Source organism: Salmo salar, chromosome ssa14 (assembly GCF_905237065.1).
Source record: "Salmo salar chromosome ssa14, Ssal_v3.1, whole genome shotgun sequence".
In the NCBI taxonomy this organism is placed as follows: Eukaryota; Metazoa; Chordata; class Actinopteri; order Salmoniformes; family Salmonidae; genus Salmo; species Salmo salar.
Genome location: NC_059455.1, coordinates 67,597,508 through 67,622,703, shown reverse-complemented (window position 1 = coordinate 67,622,703; position 25,196 = coordinate 67,597,508). Strand labels below are relative to the sequence as shown.

Below are 25,196 nucleotides of genomic sequence, written 5' to 3'. Positions count from 1 at the left end.
CCTCCAAGTGTTGTCTGAAAGTCGTTACAAAAACATTTATACTGACACATTCCGTCATTGCTGTGTCAAGCTCTTCTTACGATTACTTGATACAATATGATTAACTATTATCAACATAGTGCACAGCAGTTTCCATACTGTTGAAAGTCCAATCTCCTGGAGTTCCAGAGTGTACCAGTAGGGGGCATCAGTGACAAAGTAAGATTCATTGATCAGTTCCATGTTGTGTTAATAATGTTCCCCTCTGTGTCTGTGGAGGTTTTTGTACAGCGAGTCAGTCAGACTCTATCACTGTGGTTGACTTTTGGTGGCGGGACCAAACTGAGTGTTGGTAGTAAGTATTCCATTTTCGATCTTGACCTCTGTTATCAAAATCCCAATTCATTTTCTTAAAACTATTACAACTACCTTAATTTGAAAGTGGAAATATGTATTTATTTTTGAAGAATTTGTGTTGCATTTATTAACCTTAGAAGTAAATTGAGTTAAATGAAAATGCCTATTCATGATGATATATAAATCAAGGTGCTTATAAAGTGTGTATTAATTTCCAACAATGGTGGTATTGTTGAAATCTGAGAGTAGTTTGGATAAATGTAGGTTTATAAAGAGCGAGAGCCTTGTCTCTATAGTATCAAAGGTTTTTGTATGGCCGTTGCATGAGTTTGTATCACTGTGGTACACTTTTGGTGGAGGCACAAGACTGGATGTTGGAAGTAAGTTAATCTACATCTAATTTCTTATTTTTTTTAATCTTAGTTTTACTATATTATTTGGAATTGTATTTGATATTTGCTATCTTTTGCAAAGTGCTGCTATCTTACAAAGTTCTGCTGTTCATAGTAATATACTTTTGGTAACACCAATGCTCACGAACCACCCTAATATAGTTCACCTGATTCTAATAATTACCTGGTTGATAAGCTGAATTAGGTTAATTACAAGTTGGGTTGGAGTGAAAACCTACAGGACAGTAGCTCTACAGGAACAGGGTTGGAGTGAAAACCTACAGGACAGTAGCTCTACAGGAACATGGTTGGAGTGAAAACCTACAGGACAGTAGCTCTACGGGAACAGGGTTGGAGAGCCGTGCTCTTACACTATACTTGCTTGTTTTGTCACATAAACTGAAGTTAGGTGAACGATTAGAATTTTAGCAACCAGGAAATGTTTGATTTGATTGATTTGAATTGTGTGATTTCTGCATAATGCATCTTTAAATGTAATATTATTTTTACATGGCTACAGTCAACTGGAATTTACTTCATCAGCATTATTTTATACAGATCATCATTTAAGAATTGGTCATACATTCTGTGGAGTTTTCTTTAAAATAATAATAATAATGAATAATGAAATGCAGTTTGATTCCTAGGATTTATCCTATTACAAAAAGGGAGAGGAGTGCTGAAATATTTTCATTTAAATAGTAAAAGTTTTGAAGATAGTATAATGTTTTTTCAGTAATCTCATATAGTTATAATATGCTTCAGTAGCTACTCAAAGATAAGTGAAAGAGTGACAGAAAGACTGAGAAGCTGTGTGTTTGAGGGACAAAAACCTACTGAAAAAAAAACAACTTAGTTTAAAGCTAAGATGTAAAACTGCTGCATCATTATCGTCATATCAGTCTGGTGATTGATTGACAGCTCCCCTCTCTCTAACTTCCCACCTGTCTGCTAGGTGATGTTCGTCCCACCATGACGGTCCTGCCCCCCTCCAGTGTGGAGCTGCAGCAGGAGAAGGCCACTCTCATGTGCCTGGCAAACAAGGGCTTCCCCTCAGACTGGAAGCTGAGCTGGAAGGTGGATGGGAGCAGTAGCAGCACCTGGGAGGTGACAGGGAGCCCTGGGGTCCTGGAGAAGGACGGCCACTACAGCTGGAGCAGCACCCTGACCCTCCCTGTCGACCAGTGGAGGAAGGTGGGCTCTGTGACCTGTGAGGCCACCCAGGGCACCCAGACTCCACTCTCGGAGACACTGAGGAGAGACCAGTGTTCTGATTAATGAGCTCCTCCTCTGACTCCACTGTTTTTACTCTGTTCTGCACTCAGCGCCTCTCCGTCTTACTGATCCAGCACTACTAGCACCACAGGAGGTTGGTGGAACCTTAAATAGGGAGGATGGGCTCATAGTTTTGGCTGAAACGGAATACATGGAATGCTATTGAACTCATCAAACACATGGTTTCCATGTGATCCATACATTTCCATTCACTCCATTCTAGACATTATTATGAGCCGTCCTCCCCTCAGCAGCCTCCTGTGACTAGCACACTTGTGTGGAAATTCATATCTCTCTGATTCTGATGTCATAGTTCTGCTTGCTTTCATATCACATGTGTGATGAGCTTTATTGCTGTAATGCTGTTGGTTCTGACATGTTGTGAAAATAAAGACATTCAATCTTTAAAATTATTTGCCTGGATATCATTATTTAATGAGTTTTACTGTTAGACATTGAGACCTTTGTGATTTGTTTAGTTTTCATGAGGAATGGAGAGCTCTGCCATGGAAAATGATTTTACTAATACATTTCAGTTAAATAGCTTCGCTCAATGAATGCTTGGCTGATTGGCCCAAAGTTGGTACCAGTCAAAAGGATATCTACAGCACAGGGGGTTGGTGGCACCTTAATTGGGGAGGACAGGCTCATAGTGACGACTGAAACGGAATAAATGGAATAGTATTGATCTCATCAAACATATGGTTTCCATGTGTTTGATACCCTTCTATTCACTCCATTTCAGCCATTATTATGAGTCGTCCTCCCCTCAGCAGCCTCCTGTGACCTACAGTGATACTAATACTGAGGACATGTGCAATAAACTCACTGGTCTTCATGATATTACTAATACTAAATCCATTAGCTATAAACTCACTGGACTTCATGATATTACTAACACTGAATCCATTAGCTATACACTCACTGGACTTCAAGATATTACTAATACTGAATCCATTATCTATAAAATCTCTGGTCTTCATGATATTACTAATACTGAATCCATTAGCTATAAAATCACTGGTCTTCATGATATTACTGATACTAAATCCATTAACTATAAACTCACTGGTCTTCATGATATTACTAATACTAAATCCATTAGCTATAAACTCACTTGTCTTCATGATATTGCCAATACTGAAGCCATGTGCTCTAAAATCACTGAAACTCTCTGGGGACAGGTGAACATCTGGCTATGGTGCTGCTCTATTCTGGGAGCGTGGCAGTTCCCTGCTCATGCAAATCTGAGTTTCAACCCGACCACAGCTCACAATCTCACAACCTCAATCTTCTGGGACTGTGGCAGCTGTGTGTTTGACTAGAGAACTGAACATGGACTGGGGAAGCAGATATTACACTGGAATTTGCATAACCCTACCGCGGTCAACAGCACTGCACCCCCCACAGCTACTCACCCAAGCCTTCCCCATTTCTCCTTCTCCCAAATCCAGTCAGCTGATGTTCTGAAAGAGCTGCAAAATCTGGACCCCTACAAATCAGCCCGGCTAGACAATCTGGACCCTTTCTTTCTAAAATTATCTGCCGAATTCAACCCCTATTCTGCCTGTTCAACCTCTCTTTCGTGTCGTTTGAGATTCCAAAAGATTGGAAAGCAGCTGCTGTCATCCCCCTCTTCAAAGGAGGGGACACTCTTGACCCAAACTGCTACAGACCTATATCTATCCTACCCTGCCTTTCTAAGGTCTTCGAAAGCCAAGTCAACAAACAGATTACCGTCCTTTTCGAATTCCACTGCACCTTCTCCACTATGCAATCTGGTTTCAGAGCTGATCATGGGTGCACCTCAGCCACGCTCAAGATCCTAAACAATATCGTAACCGCCATCGATAAGAAACAATACTGTGCTGCCGTACTCATTGACCTGGCCAAGGCTTTCGACTCTGTCAATCACCACATCCTCATCGGCAGACTCAATAGCCTTGGTTTCTCAAATGATTGCCTCGCCTGGTTCACCAACTACTTCTCTGACAGAGTTCAATGTGTCAAATCGGATGGCCTATTGTCCGGGCCTCTGGTAGTCTCTATTGGGGTGCCACAGTGTTCAATTCTTGGGCCAACTCTTTTCTCTGAATACATCAATGATGTTGCTCTTGCTGCTGGTGAGTCTCTGATCCACCTCTACGCAGACGACACCATTCTGTATACTTCTGGCCCTTCTTTGTACACTGTGTTAACAACCCTCCAGACGTGCTTCAATGCCATACAACTCTCCTTCCGTGGCCTCCAACTGCTCTTAAATACAAGTAAAACTAAATGCATGCTCTTCAACCGATCGCTGCCTGCACCTGCCCGCCCGTTCTGCATCACTACTCTTTACGGTTCTGACTTAGAATATGTGCACAACTACAAATACCTAGGTGTCTGGTTAGACTGTAAGCTCTCCTTCCAGACTCACATCAAATCACCTGAGGGCTCTGTTTAACTCAGCTCCCATGCTGGTTCATCCGGATCCCTCTTTGGCGTTCATAGTGGAGGTGGACGCGTTCGAGGCTGGGATAGGAGCTGTGCTCTCTCAGCGCTCGGGTATGCCAACAAAGCTCCACCCCTGTGCCTTCTTTTTGAAGAGGCTCAGCCTGGCGGAGCGAAACTATGACGTGGGGGACCGGGAGCTGTTGGCTGTCATCAAGGCCTTGAAGGCGTGGAGACATTGGCTTGAGGGGGCTAAACACCCTTTTCTGATCTGGAATGACCACCGCAACCTGGAGTACATCCGGGCGGTGAGGAGACTGAACCCTCACCAGGCAAGGTGGGCCATGTTTTTTACCCATTTTATCTTCACCCTGTCCTACAGACCAGGTTCCCAGAACGCTAAGGCAGACGCACTGTCCCGGATGTATGACACGGAGGAGCGGTCCATGGATCACACTCCCATACTCCCGGCCTCTTGCCTGGTGGCACCGGTAGTGTGGGAGCTGGATGCGGACATCGAGCGGGCGTTAAGTGCAGAGCCCACTCCTCTCCAGTGTCCAGCTGGGCGTCTGTACGTTCCGTCTGCTGTCCGCGACCGTTTGATCTATTGGGCCCATATGTCACCCTCCTCTGGTCATCCGGGCATCGGTCGGACAGTGCGCTGTCTTAGTGGGAAGTACTGGTGGTCCACCTTGGCTAAGGACGTGAGGGTTTATGTTTCCTCCTGCTCGGTGTGCGCCCAGTGCAAGGCTCCCAGGCACCTGCCTAGAGGGAAGTTACAACCCCTACCCGTTCCACAACGGCCATTGTCGCACCTTACGGTGGACTTCCTAACGGATCTTCCTCCATCACAGGGTAACACCACGATCCTGGTCGTTGTGGATCGGTTTTCTAAGTCCTGCCGTCTCCTCCCTTTGCCCGGTCTCCCTACGGCCCTACAGACTGTGGAGGCCCTGCTCACACACGTCTTCCGACACTACGGGTTGCTTGAGGACATAGTATCTGATCGATGTCCCCAGTTCACGTCGAGGGTCTGGAGGGCATTCATGCAACGTCTGGGAGTCTCGGTCAGCCTTACCTCAGGTTTTCACTCCGAGAGTAACGGGCAGGTGGAGAGAGTGAACCAGGATGTGGGTAGGTTTCTGTGGTCTTATTGCCAGGACTGGCCGGGGGAGTGGGCGGCATTCATACCCTGGGCAGAGAAGGCCCAAAACTCGCTCCGCCACTCCTCCACTAACCTCTCCCGCTTCCAGTGCGTACTGGGGTACCAGACGGTTCTGGTGCCATGGCGTCAGAGCCAGATCGAGGCTCCTGCAGTGGACGACTGGTTTAGGCGCTCAGAGGAGACATGGGACGCCAGTCATGTGCACCTTCAGCGGCCGTGAGGCGTCAGAAAGCGAGCAAAGACCGCCACCGCAGTAAGGTCCCGGTGTTTGCACCGGAGGACCGGGTCTGGCTCTCGACCCGAAACCTGCCCCTACGCCTGCCCTGACGGAAGCTGGGCCTGCGGTTTGTGGGCCATTCAAAGTCCTGAGGAGACTGAACGAGGTTTGTTACAGGTTACAGCTTCCCCCAGATTACCGTATTAACCCCGCGTTCCATGTGTCTCTCATCAGGCCGGAGGTGGCTGGCCCATCCAGGAGTCTGGGGTGCGGGAGGTTCCTCCGCCCCCTCCGCCCCCTCTGGACATCGAGGGGGCCCCGGCGTATGCAGTTCGATCCATACTGGACTCGAGGCGTCAGGTTATGTATTTATTTTTGAGTGACTGGTATTTCTTAGAGTATTGTCTGTATACTGGTGCTGTCGTGGAATTAAATACCTTATACACTCATTTCTGCTCTCCTGCGCCTGATTCACTGCACCAGTTACCCACCGCCTATCAGGTCTTCATGATATAACTAATACTGAAGCCATTGGCTATAAACCCACTGGTCTAAATTATATTTCCAATACAGAAGCTATGTGCTATAAACCCACTGGTCTTCATGATGTTACTAATACTGAAGCCATGTGCTCTAAAAACACTGTAACTCTCTGGGGACAGGTGAACATCTGGCTATGGTGCTGCTCTATTCTGGGAGCGTGGCAGTTCCCTGGCCATGCAAACCTGAGTTTCAACCAGACCACAGCTCACAATCTCACAGCCTCAATCTTCTGGGACTGTGGCAGCTGTGTGTTTGACTAGAGAACTGAACATGGGCTGGGGAAGCAGATATTACACTGGACTTTGCATTATGTTGAAATAGAGGACTTCACTCAAAGGTCTTTTTATGGCTTTCTATATGTAAACTAAATGTATTTGTGACAGATACAGTTGAAGTTGGAAGTTGACATACGCTTAGGTTGGAGTCATTAAAACTTATTTTTCAACCATTCCACAAATTTCTTCTTAACAAACTATAGTTTTGGTAAGTCGGTTAAGACATCTACTTTGTGTATGACACAAGTATTTTTTCCAACAATTGTTTACAGACAGATTAATTCACTTATAATTCACTGTATCACAATTCCAGTGGGTCAGAATTTTCCATACACTAAGTTGACTGTGCCTTTAAACAGCTTGGAAAATTCCAGAAAATGATGTCATGGCTTTAGAAGCTTCTGATAGGCTAATTCACCTCATTTGAGTCAATTGGAGGTGTACCTGTGGATGTATTTCAAGGCCTACCTTCAAACTCAGTGCCTCTTTGCTTGACATCATGGGAAAATCTAAATAAATCAGTGAAGACTTTAGAAAAAAAATTGTACACCTCCACAAGTCTGGCTCATGCTTGGGAGCAATTTCCAAATGCATGAAGGTACTAAGTTGATCTGTACAAACAATAGTATGCAAGTATAAACACCATGGGACAACGCAGTTGTCATTCCGCTCAGGAAGGAGATGCATTCTGTCTCCTAGAGATGAGCGTACTTTGGTGTGAAAAGTGCAAATCAATCCCAGAACAACAGCAAAGGACCTTGTGAAGATGCTGGAAGAAACAGGTACAAAAGTAACTATATCCACAGTAAAACGAGTCCTATATCGACATAACCTGAAAGGCCGCACAGCAAGGAAGAAGCCACTGCTCCAAAACCGCCATAAAAAAGCCAGACCACGGTTTTCAACTGCACATTTGGACAAAATTCATACTTTTTGGAGAAACGTCCCCTGGTCTGATGAAACAAAAATATAACTTTTTGGCCATATTGACCATCGTTATGTTTGGAGGAAAACGTGGGAGGCTTGCAAGCCGAAGAACACCAACAGCAACATCTCAAGACATCAGTCAGGAAGTTAAAGCTTGGTCGCAAATGGGTCTTCCAAATGGACAATGACCCCAAGAATACTTCCAAAGTTGTGGCAAAATGTCTTAAGGACAAGTAAGTCAAGGTATTGCAGTGGCCATCACAAAGCCCTGACCTGAATCCCATAGAACATTTGTGGGCAGAACTAAAAAAGCATGTGCGAGCAAGGAGGCCTACAGACCTGACTCAGTTACACCAGCTCTGTGAGGAGGAATGGGCCAAAATTCACCCAACTTATTGTGGGAAGCTTGTGGAAGGCTTCCCGAAACGTTTGACCCAAGTTAAACAATTTAAAGGCAATGCTACCAAATACTAATTGAGTGTATTAATCTTCTGACCCACTGGGAATGTGATGAAAGAAATAAAAGCTGAAACAAATCATTCTCTCTACTATTATTCTGACATTTCACATTCTTAAAATAAAGTGGTGATCCCAACTGACCTAAGACAGGGAATTTTTACTAGGATTAAATGTCAGGAATTGTGAAAAACTGAGTATAAATGTATTTGGCTAAGGTTTATGTAAACTTCCGACTTTAACTGTATGTATTGCTGTTCCAGTAGCAGCTGGAGGAGAGCAGCAGTAGCACAGACTGAAGAGAGACGTGTTATTGACGTGTTATTGTTAGTGTTTCCCAGCATCACCAGAGCGGGCCCTCCTCCACAGAGGAACACTATTGTCTCCATGACCATCACCACCAAGAGATGACGTCATTCTCTATGGGCTTAACATCCTCTCTGCAGGGGCGAAAATCTGATATCAACTTTGGAGGGGACAATTACATGAAATTTTCTTAAGAGCAATTCCTGAGGGGGACACCAAAAGTAGTGCTGTAACACATAGGCTACATTGTAATATGGTAAATGTATATTGAAGTACCAAAGAAATAAGGTGTTTGCCGTACTCCTAACTACCGGTACCCAAAACTACACAACTAATCACAACAGCAATACCATTGCCTTTAACAAATTTTAGTTCAGTCACCAGTTTAAGTTGAGAGAGGGGGTATCCATGGCATTTTCCAATTATGTTCCTATTTTACAAGTAAAAAAAAATTGAGAACTTTTCATAATGTTGCCAAAGACTCAACAAACTTACCTGAGACTCCCTGTCTCTGCCAGTCTGTCCCTGCATATCTGTCCCCAACTCTGCTGTCTGTGTGCCATCTGTTGCCTGCTCTGCCTAATGACATCATTGTGAAACATTTCCATTAGAATTTCATTTCTTTCTTATAAACATTTTATCAACTAGTCTTTGAGATATTAGGCTACTAGGGTTCTTACTATGCGTTTTGGTGTACTGAAAAATACTCTGATGTCCATCTTTTATTTTTCTGCCATTTTTCTACCTGGCTGGCTGGCTGGCTACACACACAGTGTGTAGGTTATTTACAGTAAGAGATGGGCTTCTATCATCTTCAATCATTCTATTTGGGCTTCGATCTAAAAGGTAGCTAGCAAATGTGAAACGGATTAAAATTACAAGAGTTGACAGCTGTATGAGTTCACCATTTACACAACATATGCTGCAACCTTTTGTAATTTTAATAGTTTGTTTCATATTGGCTGGCTTCCAACAATAGCTGAATTTGCAAAGCTAGAGAGCACCAATTCAGTTTCAGTGGTGTTTGCTTTAATCTTTGCTACCCGGGTTAAATAAAGGTGAAATAAAATAAATAAATAAAAGTTCACTTGCGACAATTTAGCTTTTGCAACGAGACCATTAAATATATTTAAGACAATGGTAGAAGAGTGTAGTTCTGTTCAGTTTGGATTTCAGTTTATTGCTAACCTTATCATAGGGACTTTGAAGCACTAACTTACATCATCTGCATGCTGATTCCATCTTTGACGACGCCACATAAATGGAATAGGTACTAGCTAGCTTAATAGTTCATATTTGCGCGCTAGCTCTGCATATTCAGCTAGTGTGTGTGCGCGATTGACTGGATTAACCTCACGTCAGTTACGTGCATTGAGTGCCTTTCAGACAGTAGATACGACCTCTCTGTTACCTAGCAAGCTAAGGAACTGGCAGTGGATCAAACCATTGTGAGGCAAAGGGTGGGGGGGGTTGCAATCTTTTGAAACTTAAAAACGCGCTATTAAGTGTCTATAATCAGCACAATTGCTTTCATTGTGTATTATTAATATGATTTAAATTACATAGTTATGTTTCAGTGATATATTGGGGGGACAAATCATATTTTTCCTAGGATGGGGGGGTCGTGTCCCCCCCGTCCCCCCCGGGATTTCCGCCCTGCCTCTCTGACTCTACAATATCAGGTTCATCATTTGAATGACAGAGAACATTTATAGTGAAGCTAAATGTTAGTTGTATTTGGTGGAAGGGGTTTCTTGCAGGTTTGCTTCAGATCTATAGATTTCATGTAGTACTGGCTACTAATGGCCCATAGTGTTTAGATGACTGTGTGTGAGGAGGCTTGTGTTTATAATGGGAGCACTAGTTGCACTGTCTGTCTATAGGCCTTTCACTGTATATTTACTGTACAAGATGGAGACCACAGTGGTGCTGTATCATACTATAGTGGGGTAATATCTGATACAATACTCCTGTGGTCACAGTGTATAATGAATGGTAGGTTCACACTGGGCACAGACAACAGTTCAACATCTAGTTGAGATTTACATTTGGTTGAGTTGTCAACTAACCGTGAATTCAACGTGAAATCAACAACAAATGTTACCATCTCATTGTATTTAGGTTAAAAGTTGGGTAAAAAAAGACAAAATGCTCTTATGCCGACGACTTTTTGCAAATCCAATTGGTTTTCCATGTTGATTCAACTTTATCACAAAGATTTGTTTGGTTTAATTGATGTGGAAACAGCCTTGATTCATCCAGTTTCTGCCCAGTGAGTTGAGTGTTTGTACAGTAGTTCTCAGTGACACATGTCATTGTCTTCGCCCTCAGCACCTGCAGTAGGTCCCAGCTGCAGCAGTGGACTCTGACTGAGGGAGGTTTTTGTGCGGCTCTAAATCACTGTGTGAACACAGGACCACTGTGGTAACTCTGACAGTAGTAAACTCCTGTATCCTCAGCCTGGAATTTACTGATGGTCAGAGTGAAGTCAACACCATTTCCTCTCCCACTGCCACTGAGCCTGGTGGAAACTCCTGTGAACCTGTCTGATGTGAGATAGATCAGGAGTTTAGGAGCTTCTCCAGACGTCTGATGGTACCAGGCCAGGTAATACTGTGAGCCAGAGTACTGAGTAACTGTACTACTGGCACTACAGTCAATAGAGATAGTTTGACCCGGCTGGACTGATTGAGCTGCAGACTGAGTCAATACATACTGGCCCCAAGACCCTGCAGAGAGAAAGAAGGAAAATATCACATTTAGGAAGGTAAAATATTTGGAAGATTATAACTGTAATTCCTCGTTTACAACATGATGCTTGCATTCTGAAAATGTTCAAAATGTCTCTCACCTTGTGTGTAACAGACCAGAGTCCAGATGAAGATGGTGATGAAAGTCATGGTTGCCGTGGGTTCTGTTTAAATGAAACACAGCTCTCACATGAAGTGTTCAACTCACAGGGCTATAAACACTCCCAGAGCACTGAAGCATGTGATGCCAATGCAAAGTGTCTCTCTATGGAAATGTTCCTCCTGGGCAAATCACTGCACTGTCATTAAGAAAAGTTCTGAAATCCTCCTCCATGTGTTGTCTGAAAGTCATTACAAAAACGTATTTATACTGACACATTCCGTCATTGCTGTGTCAAGCTCTTCTTACGATTACTTGATAAAAATATGATTAACTATTATCAACATAGTGCACAGCAGTTTCCATACTGTTGAAAGTCCAATCTCCTGGAGTTCCAGAGTGTACCAGTAGGGGGCATCAGTGACAAAGTAAGATTCATTGATCAGTTCCATGTTGTGTTAATAATGTCCCCCTCTGTGTCTGGAGGTTTTTGTATAGCGAGTCAGTCAGACTCTATCACTGTGGTTGACTTTTGGTGGAGGGACCAAACTGAGTGTTGGTAGTAAGTATTCCATTTTCGATCTTGACCTCTGTTATCAAAATCCCAATTCATTTTCTTAAAACTATTACAACTACCTTAAATTGAAAGTGGAAATATGTATTTATTTTTGAAGAATTTGTGTTGCATTTATTAACCTTAGAAGTAAATTGAGTTAAATGAAAATGCCTATTCATGATGATATATAAATCAAGGTGCTTATAAAGTGTGTATTAATTTCCAACAATGGTGGTATTGTTGAAATCTGAGAGTAGTTTGGATAAATGTAGGTTTATAAAGAGCGAGAGCCTTGTCTCTATAGTATCAAAGGTTTTTGTATGGCCGTTGCATGAGTTTGTATCACTGTGGTACACTATTGGTGGAGGCACAAGACTGGATGTTGGAAGTAAGTTAATCTACATCTAATATCTTATTTTTTTAAATCTTAGTTTTACTATCTATTTGCTATATTGCTATCTTATTTTGCAATTGAATTTGATATTTGCTATCTTTTGCAAAGTGCTGCTAAGTTCTGATGTTCATAGTAACCATGTTCCTGGAGAGCTACCCTCCTGTAGGTTTTCACTCCAACCCAAGTTGTAATTAACCTAATTCAGCTTATCAACCAGGTAATTATTAGAATCAGGTGAACTATATTAGGGTTGGCGTGAAAACCTACAGGACAGTAGCTCTACAGGAACAGGGTTGGAGTGAAAACCTACAGGACAGTAGCTCTACAGGAACAGGGTTGGAGTGAAAACCTACAGGACAGTAGCTCTACAGGAACAGGGTTGGAGTGAAAACCTACAGGACAGTAGCTCTACAGGAACAGGGTTGGAGTGAAAACCTACAGGACAGTAGCTCTACAGGAACAGGGTTGGAGAGCCGTGCTCTTACACTATACTTGCTTGTTTTGTCACATAAACTGAAGTTAGGTGAACGATTTGAATTTTAGCAACCAGGAAATGTTTGATTTGATTGATTTGATTTGTGTGATTTCTACATAATGCATCTTTAAATGTAATATTATTTTTACATGGCTACAGTCAACTGGAATTTACTTCCTCAGCATTATTTTAAACAGATCATCATTTAAGAATTGGTCATACATTCTGTGGAGTTTTCTTTAAAATAATAATAATAATGACTAATGAAATGCCGTTTGATTCCTAGGATTTTATCCTATTACAAAAAGGGAGGAGTGCTGAAATATTTTCATTTAAATAGTAAAAGTTTTGAAGATAGTTGAATGTATTTGAAGGTAATCTGATATAGTTATAATATGCTCCAGTAACTACTCAAAGATAAGTGAAAGAGTAACAGAAAGACTGAGAAGCTGTGTGTTTGAGGGACAGAAACCTGCTGAAAAAAAAACAACTTAGTTTAAAGCTAAGATGTAAAACTGCTGCATCATTATTGTCATATCAGTCTGGTGATTGATTGACAGCTCCCCTCTCTCTAACTTCCCACCTGTCTGCTAGGTGATGTTCGTCCCACCATGACGGTCCTGCCCCCCTCCAGTGTGGAGCTGCAGCAGGGGAAGGCCACTCTCATGTGCCTGGCAAACAAGGGCTTCCCCTCAGACTGGAAGCTGAACTGGAAGGTGGATGGGAGCAGTAGCAGCACCTGGGAGGTGACAGGGAGCCCTGGGGTCCTGGAGAAGGACGGCCACTACAGCTGGAGCAGCACCCTGACCCTCCCTGTCGACCAGTGGAGGAAGGTGGGCTCTGTGACCTGTGAGGCCACCCAGGGCTCCCAGACTCCACTCTCGGAGACACTGAGGAGAGACCAGTGTTCTGATTAATGAGCTCCTCCTCTGACTCCACTGTTTTTACTCTGTTCTGCACTCAGCGCCTCTCCGTCTTACTGATCCAGCACTACTAGCACCACAGGAGGTTGTTGGAACCTTAAATAGGGAGGATGGACTCATAGTTTTGGCTGAAATGGAATAGATGGAATGCTATCGAACTCATCAAACACATTGTTTCCATGTGATCCATACATTTCCATTCACTCCATTCTAGACATTATTATGAGCCGTCCTCCCCTCAGCAGCCTCCTGTGTCTAGCACACTTGTGTGGGAATCCATATCTCTCTGATTCTGATGTCATAGTTCTGCTTGGCTTTCATATCACATGTGTGATGCGCTTTATTGCTGTAATGCTGTTGGTTCTGACATGTTGTGAAAATAAAGACATTCAATCTTTAAAATTATTTGCCTGGATATCATTATTTAATGAGTTTTACTGTTAGACATTGAGACCTTTGTGATTTGTTTAGTTTTCATGAGGAATGGAGAGCTCTGCCATGGAAAATGATTTTACTAATACATTTCAGTTAAATAGCTTTGCTCAATGAATGCTTGGCTGATTGGCCCAAAGTTGGTACCAGTCAAAAGGATATCTACAGCACAGGGGGTTGGTGGCACCTTAATTGGGGAAGACTGGCTCATAGTGACGACTGGAACGGAATAAATGGAATAGTATTGAACTCATCAAACATATGGTTTCTATGTGTTTGATACCCTTCTATTCACTCCATTTCATCCATTATTATGAGCCGTCCTCCCTCAGCAGCCTCCTGTGACCTACAGTGATACTAATACTGAGGACATGTGCTATAAACTCACTGGTCTTCATGATATTACTAATACTGAAACCTTTAGCTATAAACTCACTGGTCTTCATGATATTACTAATACTGAAACCATTAGCTATAAACTCACTGGTCTTCATGATATTACTAATACTGAATCCATTTGCTATAAACTCACTGGTCTTTATGATATTACTAATACTGAAACCATTAGCTATAAACTCACTGGTCTTCATGATATTACTAATACTGAATCCATTAGCTATAAACTCACTGGTCTTCATGATATTACTAGTACTGAATCCATTATCTATAAACTCACTGGTCTTCATGATATTACTAGTACTGAATCCATGTGCTATACAATAACTGGTCTTCATGATATTACTAGTAACTGAATCCATTATCTATAAAATCACTGGTCTTCATGATATTACTAATACTGAATCCATTATCTATAAAATCACTGGTCTTCATGATATTACTAATACTGAATCCATTAGCTATAAACTCACTGGTCTTCATGATATTACTAATACTGAATCCATTAGCTATAAACTCACTTGTCTTCATGATATTTCCAATACTGAATCCATTAGCTCTAAACTCACTGGTCTTCATGATATTACTAGTACTGAATCCATTAGCTATAAACTCACTGGTCTTCATGATATTACTAATACTGAATCCATGTGCTATAAACTCACTGGTCTTCATGATATTACTAATACTGAATCCATTAGCTATAAACTCACTGGTCTTCATGATATTACTAATACTGAATCCATTAGCTATAAACTCACTTGTCTTCATGATATTTCCAATACTGAAGCCATGTGCTCTAAAATCACTGAAACTCTCTGGGGACAGGTGAACATCTGGCTATGGTGCTGCTCTATTCTGGGAGCGTGGCAGTTCCCTGCTCATGCAAATCTGAGTTTCAACCCGACCACAGCTCACAATCTCACAGCCTCAATCTTCTGGGACTGTGGCAGCTGTGTGTTTGACTAGAGAACTGAACATGGACTGGGGAAGCAGATATTACACTGGACTTTGCATAACCCTACTGCGGTCAACAGCACTGCACCCCCCACAGCTACTCACCCAAGCCTTCCCCATTTCTCCTTCTCCCAAATCCAGTCAGCTGATGTTCTGAAAGAGCTGCAAAATCTGGACCCCTACAAATCAGCCCAGCTAGACAATCTGGACCCTTTACTATCCTGTTCAACCTCTCTTTCGTGTCGTTTGAGATTCCAAAAGATTGGAAAGCAGCTGCTGTCATCCCCCTCTTCAAAGGAGGGGACACTCTTGACCCAAACTGCTACAGACCTATATCTATCCTACCCTGCCTTTCTAAGGTCTTCGAAAGCCAAGTCAACAAACAGATTACCGACCATTTCCAATCCCACTGTACCTTCTCCGCTATGCAATCTGGTTTCAGAGCTGGTTATGGGTGCACCTCAGCCACGATCAAGATCCTAAACGATATCGTAACCGCCATCAATAAGAAACAATACTGTGCTGCCATACTCATTGACCTGGCCAAGGCTTTCGACTCTGTCAATCACCACATCCTCATCGGCAGACTCAATAGCCTTGGTTTCTCAAATGATTACCTCGCCTGGTTCACCAACTATTTCTCTGACAGAGTTCAATGTGTCAAATCGGAGGGCCTGTTGTCCGGGCCTCTGGTAGTCTCTGTGGGGGTGCCACAGTGTTCAATTCTTGGGCCAACTCTTTTCTCTGTATACATCAATGATGTTTCTCTTGCTGCTGGTGAGTCTCTGATCCACCTCTACGCAGACGACACCATTCTGTATACTTCTGGCCCTTCTTTGGACACTGTGTTAACAACCCTCCAGACGAGCTTCAATGCCATACAACTCTCCATCCGAGGCCTCCAACTGCTCTTAAATACAAGTAAAACTAAATGCATGCTCTTCAACTGATCGCTGCCTGCACCTGCCCGCCCGTCCAGCATCACTACTCTTTAAGGTTCTGACTTAGAATATGTGGACAACTACAAATACCTAGGTGTCTGGTTAGACTGTAAACTCTCCTTCTAGACTCACATCAAACATCTCCAATCCAAAGTTAAATCTAGAATTGGCTTCCTATTTCGCAACAAAGCATCCTTCACTCATGCTGCCAAACATACCCTCGTAAAACTGACCATACCACCGATCCTCGACTTCGGCGATGTCATTTACAAAATAGCCTCCAATACCCTACTCAATAAACTGGATGCAGTCTATCACAGTGCCACCCGTTTTGTCACCAAAGCCCCATATACTACCCACCACTGCGACCTGTACGCTCTCGTTGGCTGGCCCTCGCTTCATACTCGCCGCCAAAACCACTGGCTCCAGGTCATCTACAAGACCCTGCTAGGTAAAGTCCCCCCTTATCTCCGCTCACTGGTCACCATAGCAGCACCCACCTGTAGCACGCGCTCCAACAGGTATATCTCTCTGGTCACCCCCAAAGCCAATTCATTCTTTGGCCGTCTCTCCTTCCAGTTCTCTGCTGTCAATGACTGGAACGAACTACAAAAATCTCTGAAACTGGAAACACTTATCTCCCTCACTAGCTTTAAGCACCAGCTGTCAGAGCAGCTCACAGATCACTGCACCTGTACATAGCCCATCTATAATTTAGTACATACAACTACCTTTTCCCCTACTGTATTTATTTATTTTGCTCCTTTGCACTCCATTATTTCTATTTCTACTTTGCACTTTCTTCCAATGCAAATCCACCATTCCAGTGTATTACTTGCTATATTGTATTTACTTTGCCACCATGGCCTTTTTTGCCTTTACCTCCCTTATCTCACCTCATGTCACGTCCTGACCAGTAAAAGGGGTTATTTGTTATAGTAGTTTGGTCAGGGCGTGGCAGGGTGTGTTTGTTTTGTGTGTTTTGGGGTTTTGATGTATGTTCTATATTTTCTATTTCTATGTTCATTCTATATTCCCTATCTATGTTTTGTATTTCTGTGTTTTGGCCTGGTATGGCTCTCAATCAGGGAAAGCTGTACATCGTTGTCGCTGATTGGGAGCCATACTTAGGTAGCCCTTTTTCCACCTGTCTGGTGTGGGAAGTTGTTTTTGCATTGCTGTGAGAAGCCTGTGAAATTGTTAGTTCGTTGTGTTGTTTCTTGTTTTGGTTTTGCTGGTTCACCGTTTATATTAAAGTATGATGAACCCAACCCACGCTGCGCCTTGGTCTCATTCCAACAACGGACGTTACAGAACTTCCCACCACAAGAAGACCAAGCAGCGGGGTAAGGAGCTGGAGAGGAGCTATCTAGAGTCATGGACTTGGGAAGAGATTCTAGACGGACAGGGACCCTGGAGACAAGCGGGAGTATACCGTCGCCCGCCGGAGGAGATAGAGGCAGCGAAGGCAGTTACAACCCAGCCAGGACGGGTTGTGCAGGCTGTGCGCTCCAGACCTCCAGTACGTCTTCGAGACCCGGTCTATCCTGTGCCTGCGCCCAGAGCCAGGCCTCCTGCATGTCTCCCCAGCCTGGTGAATCCTGTGCCTGCGCCCAGAGCCAGGCCTACTGCAAGTCCCGCCAGTCCGGAGCCGCCAGAACCGCCCACCTGTCCGGCGCAGCCAGAGCCGCCTGCCTGTTCCCAACTATTCATCACCTACTCAACTTCTATACCTCTCCAACCCCGAAAGAGTGAATACAGTCATATTGATTCCATTCAAGAAGTACGACTTTGATATCACGATTAGTCATATCTGTCACAAATACAATTTGTTTAAATATACAAATTCATAAAAAGATCTTAGATTGAAGTCCCCTATTTGAACATTATTTATTTTATTTCACCTTTATTTAACCAGGTAAGCTAGTTGATAACAAGTTCTCATTTACAACTGCGACCTGGCCAAGATAAAGCAAAGCAGTGCGACACAAACAACAACACAGAGTTACACATGGAATAAACAAGCGTACAGTCAATAACACAATAGAAAAAAGAATGTCTATATACAGTGTGTGCAAATGGCGTGAGGAGGTAAGGCAATAAATAGGCCATAGTAGCAAAGTAATTACAATTTAGCAGATTAACACTGGAGTGATAGATGAGCAGATGATGATGTGCAAGTAGTGAAACAGGTGTGCAAAAGAGCAGAAAAGTGAATAAAAACAATATGGGGATCAGGTAGGTAGATTGGGTGGGCTATTTACAGATGGACTATGTACAGCTGCAGCCATCGGTTAGATGCTCAGATAGCTGGTGTTTAAAGTTAGTGAGGGAAATGTAAGTCTCCAGCTTCAGCAATTTTTGCAATTCATTCCAGTCACTGGCAGAAGAGAACTGGAAGGAAAGGCGGCCAAAGGAGGTGTTGGCTTTGGGGATGACCAGTGAGATATACCTGCTGGAGCGCGGGTGGGTGTTGTTATCGTGACCAGTGAGCTGAGATAAGGAGGAGCTTTACCTAGCATAGACGTATAGATGACCTGGAGCCAGTGGGTCTGGCTACGAATATGTAGCGAGGGCCAGCCGACTAGAGCATACAGGTCGCAGTGGTGGGTGGTATAAGGGGCTTTGGTAACAAAACGGGTGGCACTGTGATAGACTGCATCCAGTTTGCTGAGTAGAGTATTGGAAGCTATTTTGTAGATGACATCGCCGAAGTCGAGGATCGGTAGGATAGTCAGTTTTACTAGGGTAAGTTTGGCGGCATGAGTGAAGGAAGCTTTGTTGCGTAATAGAAAGCCGATTCTAGATTTGATTTTGCATTGGAGATGTTTGATATGAGTCTGGAAGGAGAGTTTACAGTCTAGCCAGACACCTAGGTATTTGTAGTTGTCCACGTATTCTAGGTCAGAACCGTCCAGAGTAAAAAAAAAAAAAAAGTAAAATGTGATGCTAGTGGTGCGGGTGGGTGTGGGCAGCGAACGGTTGAAAAGCATGCATTTGGTTTACTAGCGTTTAAGAGCAGTTGGAGGCCACGGAAGGAGTGTTGTATGGCATTGAAGCTCGTTTGGAGGTTAGTTAACACAGTGTCCAAAGAAGGGCCAGATGTACACATAATGGTGTCGTCTGCATAGAGGGAATCACCCGCAGCAAGAGCGACATCGTTGATATATACAGAGAAAAGAGTCGGCCCGAGAATTTAACCCTGAGGTACCCCCATAGAGACTGCCATACGTCCGGACAACAGGCCCTCCGATTTGAAACACTGAACTCTGTTTGCGAAGTAGTTGGTGAAGGCAGTCATTTGAGAAACCAAGGCTATTGAGTCTGCCGATAAGAATACGGTGATTGACAGAGTCAAAAGCCTTGGCCAGGTCCATAAAGACGGCTGCACAGTACTGTCTTTTGTCGATGGCGGTTATGATATCGTTTAGTACCTTGAGCGTGGCTGAGGTTCACCCATGACCAGCTCGGAAACCGTATTGCACAGCGGAGAAGGTACAGTGGGATTCGAAATGGTCAGTGATCTGTTTGTTAACTTGGCTTTCGAAGCGTTCAGAAAGGCAGGGCAGGATGGATATAGGTCTATAACAGTTTAGGTCTAGAGTGTCACCCCTTTTGAAGAGGGGGATGACTGCGGCAGCTTTCCAATCTTTAGGGATCTCGTACGATATGAAAGAGAGGTTGAACAGACTGGTAGTAGGGGTTGCAACAATGGCGGCGGATAATTTTAGAAAGAGAGGGTCCAGATTGTCTAGCCCAGCTGATTTGTATCTGCTGTTCAAAATGAAATATTCACTTACTTCTGATATGATTTCCTTGTAATTTGTTAACAATGCAATTAACTATCACTTAATTAATCAAACTGCTAAAAAACGATAACTACCGAACCAAAATAATGTTGTGCCTGGTTAATGTATAACTGCTAAACACTGTACATTTCTATATTTTTACCTCGTAAATGTAGAAATTTGACATCAATTTATGTTGGAAGGTAAAACCAAATGATATATGAATGTGGCTGTAAATTCTACATCATTCTACATCAACCATTTTAATTTGCCCAAATTACGTTGGTAACCAGTTTATAACATCAACCTCAGGGGTTAAGGGCTGTATCCAGGCACTCCGAGTTGCGTAGTGCTTACGAACAGCCCTTAGCCGTGGTATATTGGCCATATACCACACACCCTCGTGCCTTATTGCTTAATTATAGTGTACTGTTGAAATACCTGGGTTGTATATAACAATATATTCCTGTCATTATCTGAATTTCATTGATACACTGCAAGCTGATGAATTTCAAGAAGAGAGACAGGCGATACTGTATCAGTAGAGAAGCTGATTTTGCACAATGTTGCATGGGGTAGAAATGGCATACAACATGACTGTGTAAAAAGGCTGCTATTGTGAACCACTAATCTAAATTAGGGTTGGTGAAGTCCTGTGGTTCGGGTGTGGAATGGGAACTGTTTGTCTTGTTCGGTCTCATGACTTGTTTTTCTGTCCATGTGTACCTGTTTTGTAGTACCGGATGCTGGAGTGAGTAGTCGTGCTGTACTTCGCTCCGCGGGTAATATTACATTTCATTACATTACATTACAACGGAACAACGGAACAATTTGATTAGTGTAATGTTAGCTAGCTAGCTACATAGTTGTCTTTGCATCAAGGACAAAGGTGTAGCTAAAGGTGTTGGTGTAGCTTTGAGAAACAAACTTTGAGAAACTAACAAGGTTAGCTAGCCAGCTGTATTCGTTCGTTCGCGCCGTTTTCCAAACGGCGTCAACACCACAGCCACAGCCACTGCTAGCTAGCCTGTTGGGGCTAGGGGGCAGTATTGAGAATTTTGAATATGTGCCCATTTTTAACTGCCTCCTACACCAACTCAGAAGCTAGGATATGCATATTATTAACAGATTTGGATAGAAAACACTCTGAATTTTCTAAAACCGTTTGAATGGTGTCTGTAAGTATAACAAAACTCATATGGCAGGCAAAAACCTGAGAAAAATACAAGCAGGAAATGAGAATTTTGTGGCTGTACTATTTTCGAGTCATTGCTAATAGATCACACAGTGACAAAGGATTCAGTTCGCACTTCCTACGGCTTCCACTAGATGTCAACGATCTTTATAAAGTTGTTTGAAGCGTCTATGATGAACAGAGAACGAATGAGAAGGAAGAGAAGTTGACGTCCCTGGGATGTCGTCACTTCATTATTGCGCGCACCTGCGCGTTCATGTGAGGCGAGACATTTTTCAAAATGTTTTTCAAGACACAGGAGAGGTCGGGTTGAAATATTACTGATGTTTCACGTTAAAAATGGCCCTAAAGATTGATGCTAAACAACGTTTGAATTTCCTGCCATGGTATCTTGTCAATAAATCCTGTTACCGGGATCAGAGCGGGAAGGGGTCCTCTAGAGGCTAGCCAACTTTACCAACTAGCAGTACTGTAGAAACGAAATACATTACAACGGAATGATTTGATTAGTGTAATGTTAGCTAGCTACATAGTTGTCTCTGTAACAAAGATAAAAGATAAAGGTAAACGCAGCCACTGCTAGCTAGCCAACTCTACCAGCTAGCAGTACTGTATCATTTTTAGTCAATAAGATTTTTGCAACGTAAGCTTAACTTTCTGAACTTTCGAGTTGTGTAGTCCACTTGTGTAGCTAGCAGGACTGACTTTGTGTTAGCTAGCCAACGTTTAATTACTTCTGCGTTATGAAAGGAACTAGACACGGACACGAATGATCCATTGGTAGCTTGTTGTAACCAAGTATTGGTGCTAACCATGTGTTATTGGATGCTAGCATGCTAGTTAGCTACGGCGTCATAGGATACGGTGCACTGGGTGGGTTTCACGGAAGAATACTGTACCAAGTTATCTAGCAGAATAAACTAAGTTTGAGCCTATTCCTGGAAACATTGAACCACTGTAGTTTACATCAATTATAATTTCTAAAGTGGAAGTTGGAAAAGTTATATTTGAGTGTTTCAGTGAATGGTTAGTGAGGGAGGCCCTGCTCTCTCGCTTCCCCAGTTGTTTAGTTGATTTTCATTCCAATCTCCTTTGCATTAGCGTAGCCTCTCCTGTAGCCTGTAAACTATGTGTCTGTCTATCCCTGTTCTCTCCTCTCTGCACAGGCCACACAAACGCTTCACACCGCATGGCCGCTGCCACTCTAACCTGGTGGTCCCAGCGCGCACGACCCACGTGGAATTCCAGCTCTCTTGCTATCTCTCTCAGAATGACCTTCTTGATCCAAATCAGTCAGGTTTCAAGACTGGTCATTCAACTGAGACTGCTCTTCTCTGTGTCACGGAGGCTCTCCGCACTGCTAAAGCTAACTCTCTCGCCTCTGCTCTCATCCTTCTAGATCTATCTGCTGCCTTTGATACTGTGAACCATCAGATCCTCCTCTCCACCCTCTCCGAGTTGGGCATCTCCAGCGCGGCTCACTCTTGGATTGCGTCCTACCTGACAGGTCGCTCCTACCAGGTGGCGTGGCGAGAATCCGTCTCCGCACCACGTGCTCTCACCACTGGTGTCCCCCAGGGCTCAGTTCTAGGCCCTTTCCTATTCTTTTTATACACCAAGTCACTTGGCTCTGTCATATCCTCACATGGTCTCTCCTATCATTGCTACGCAGATGACACACAATCAATCTTCTCCTTTCCCCCTTCTGATAACCAGGTGGCGAATCGCATCTCTGCATGTCTGGCAGACATATCAGTGTGGATGACGGATCACCACCTCAAGCTGAACCTCGGCAAGACAGAGCTGCTCTTCCTCCCGGGGAAGGACTGCCCGTTCCATGATCTCGCCATCACGGTTGACAACTCCATTGTGTCCTCCTCCCAGAGTGCTAAGAGCCTTGGCGTGAACCTGGACAACACCCTGTCGTTCTCCGCTAACATCAAGGCGGTGACCCGATCCTGTAGGTTCATGCTCTACAACATTCGCAGAGTACGACCCTGCCTCACACAGGAAGCGGCGCAGGTCCTAATCCAGGCACTTGTCATCTCCCGTCTGGATTACTGCAACTCGCTGTTGGCGGGGCTCCCTGTCTCTGCCATTAAACCCCTACAACTCATCCAGAACGCCGCAGCCCGTCTGGTGTTCAACCTTCCCAAGCTCTCTCACGTCACCCCGCTCCTCCGCACACTCCACTGGCTTCCAGTTGAAGCTCGCATCTGCTACAAGACCATGGTGCTTGCCTACGGAGCTGTGAGGGGAACGGCACCTCCGTACCTTCAGGCTCTGATCAGTCCCTACACCCAAAGAAGGGCACTGCGTTCATCCACCTCTGGCCTGCTCGCCTCCCTACCTCTGCGGAAGCACAGTTCCCGCTCAGCCCAGTCAAAACTGTTCGCTGCCCTGGCACCCCAATGGTGGAACAAGCTCCCTCATGACGCCAGGACAGCGGAGTCAATCACCACCTTCCGGAGACACCTGAAACCCCACCTCTTTAAGGAATACCTGGGATAGGATTAAGTAATCCTTCTAACCCCCCCCCCCACCCTCCCCCCCAAAAAGATATAGATGTACTATTGTAAAGTGGTTGTTCCACTGGATATCATAAGGTGAATGCACCAATTTGTAAGTCGCTCTGGATAAGAGCGTCTGCTAAATGACGTAAATGTAAATGTGTACCTTATTAAAAAGATACAACCATTTGAAATAATAATGGTATACAACACCGTGTTACAGTTTTACAGTAGCCAACTGCTTCACAATACCCCTATTTCTGATGCTTTATACGTACAGTATGTACTGTATAAGGATAATACTGACAACTGCTTCACAATACCCCTATTTCTGATGCTTTATACGTACAGTATGTACTGTATAAGGATAATACTGACATACAATAAGACTGACATACAGTGCGATTAGAAAGTATTCATACCCCTTGAATTATGCCACATTTTGTTGTGTTACAGCCTGAATTCAAAAATAAATTAAAATGATTAATGACCAAGTGAAAACATGTTTTGGAAAACCTTTGCAAATGTATTGAAAATGAAATATAGAACCAGCTAAATTACACAAGTATTCACAGCGCTGAGTCAATACTTTGTAGAACCACCTTTGGCAGTGATTACAGCTGTGAGTCTTTCTGGGTAAGTCTCTAAGAGCTTTCCACACTTGGATTGTGCAACATTTCCCCATTACTCTTTTGAAAATTCTTCAAGCTCTGTCAAATTGGTTGTTGATCATTGATAAATATAAATGTTTAGGTTTTGCCATAGATTATTTTAAGTCAAAACTGTAACTCGGCCACTCCGGAACATTCACTGTCTTCTTGGTATGCAACTCCAGTGTAGATTTGCCTCATTTTAGGTTATAGTCCTGCTGAAAGGTGAATTTGTTTCCCACTGTCTGGTAGAAAGCAGACTGAACCAGGTTTTACTCCAGGATTTTGCCTGTGCTTGGCTCCATTCCATTTATTTTTTTATCCTGAAAAACTCCCCGGTCCTTAACAATTACAAGCATACCCATAACATGAAGCAGTTAACACTATGTTTGAAAATGTGGAGAGTGGTACTCAGTAATGTGTTGTATTGGATTTGCCCCGAACATAACACTTCGTATTCAGGACAAAGAATGAATTGTCTCATTTTGTTTCAGTATTATTTTGGTGCCTTGTTGCAAACAGGATGCATTTTTTGAAATATTTTGTATTTTGTACAGGCTTCCTTCTTTTCACTCTGTAAACTAGATTAGTATTGTGGAGTAACTACAATGTTGTTGATCCATCCTCCGATTTCTCCTATCACAGCCATTAAACTCTGTGACTGTTTTAAAGTCACCATTTGGCCTCATGGTGAAATTCCTTCCTCTCTGGCAACTGAGTTAGGAAGGACGCTTGTATCTTTGTAATGACTGGGTGTATTGATGCACCATCCAAAGTGTAATTAATAACTTCAATAACTAAATG

General features: G+C 43.4%; 1 long non-coding RNA gene and 2 gene segments (V, D, J or C); 2 read left to right on the top strand and 1 right to left on the bottom strand.

Moving 5' to 3' along the window:
- The first annotated feature begins 49 nt into the window (after window positions 1-49).
- LOC106570152 (Ig kappa-b4 chain C region-like) lies at window positions 50-2,416 on the top strand. The segment is given in 2 exon segments: window positions 50-334; window positions 1,684-2,416. Coding segments are annotated over 2 exon segments (423 nt in total).
- Window positions 2,417-10,423: 8,007 nt separating this feature from the next.
- Window positions 10,424-11,401, bottom strand: LOC106597757 (uncharacterized). The gene is made up of 2 exons (XR_006758903.1): window positions 11,177-11,401; window positions 10,424-11,054 (listed from the first exon to the last, which is right to left on the bottom strand). It is a non-coding gene; the product is annotated as an uncharacterized lncRNA (long non-coding RNA).
- Window positions 11,402-11,748: 347 nt separating this feature from the next.
- LOC106597727 (Ig kappa-b4 chain C region-like) lies at window positions 11,749-13,925 on the top strand. The segment is given in 2 exon segments: window positions 11,749-12,119; window positions 13,195-13,925. Coding segments are annotated over 2 exon segments (483 nt in total).
- Window positions 13,926-25,196: the final 11,271 nt, after the last annotated feature.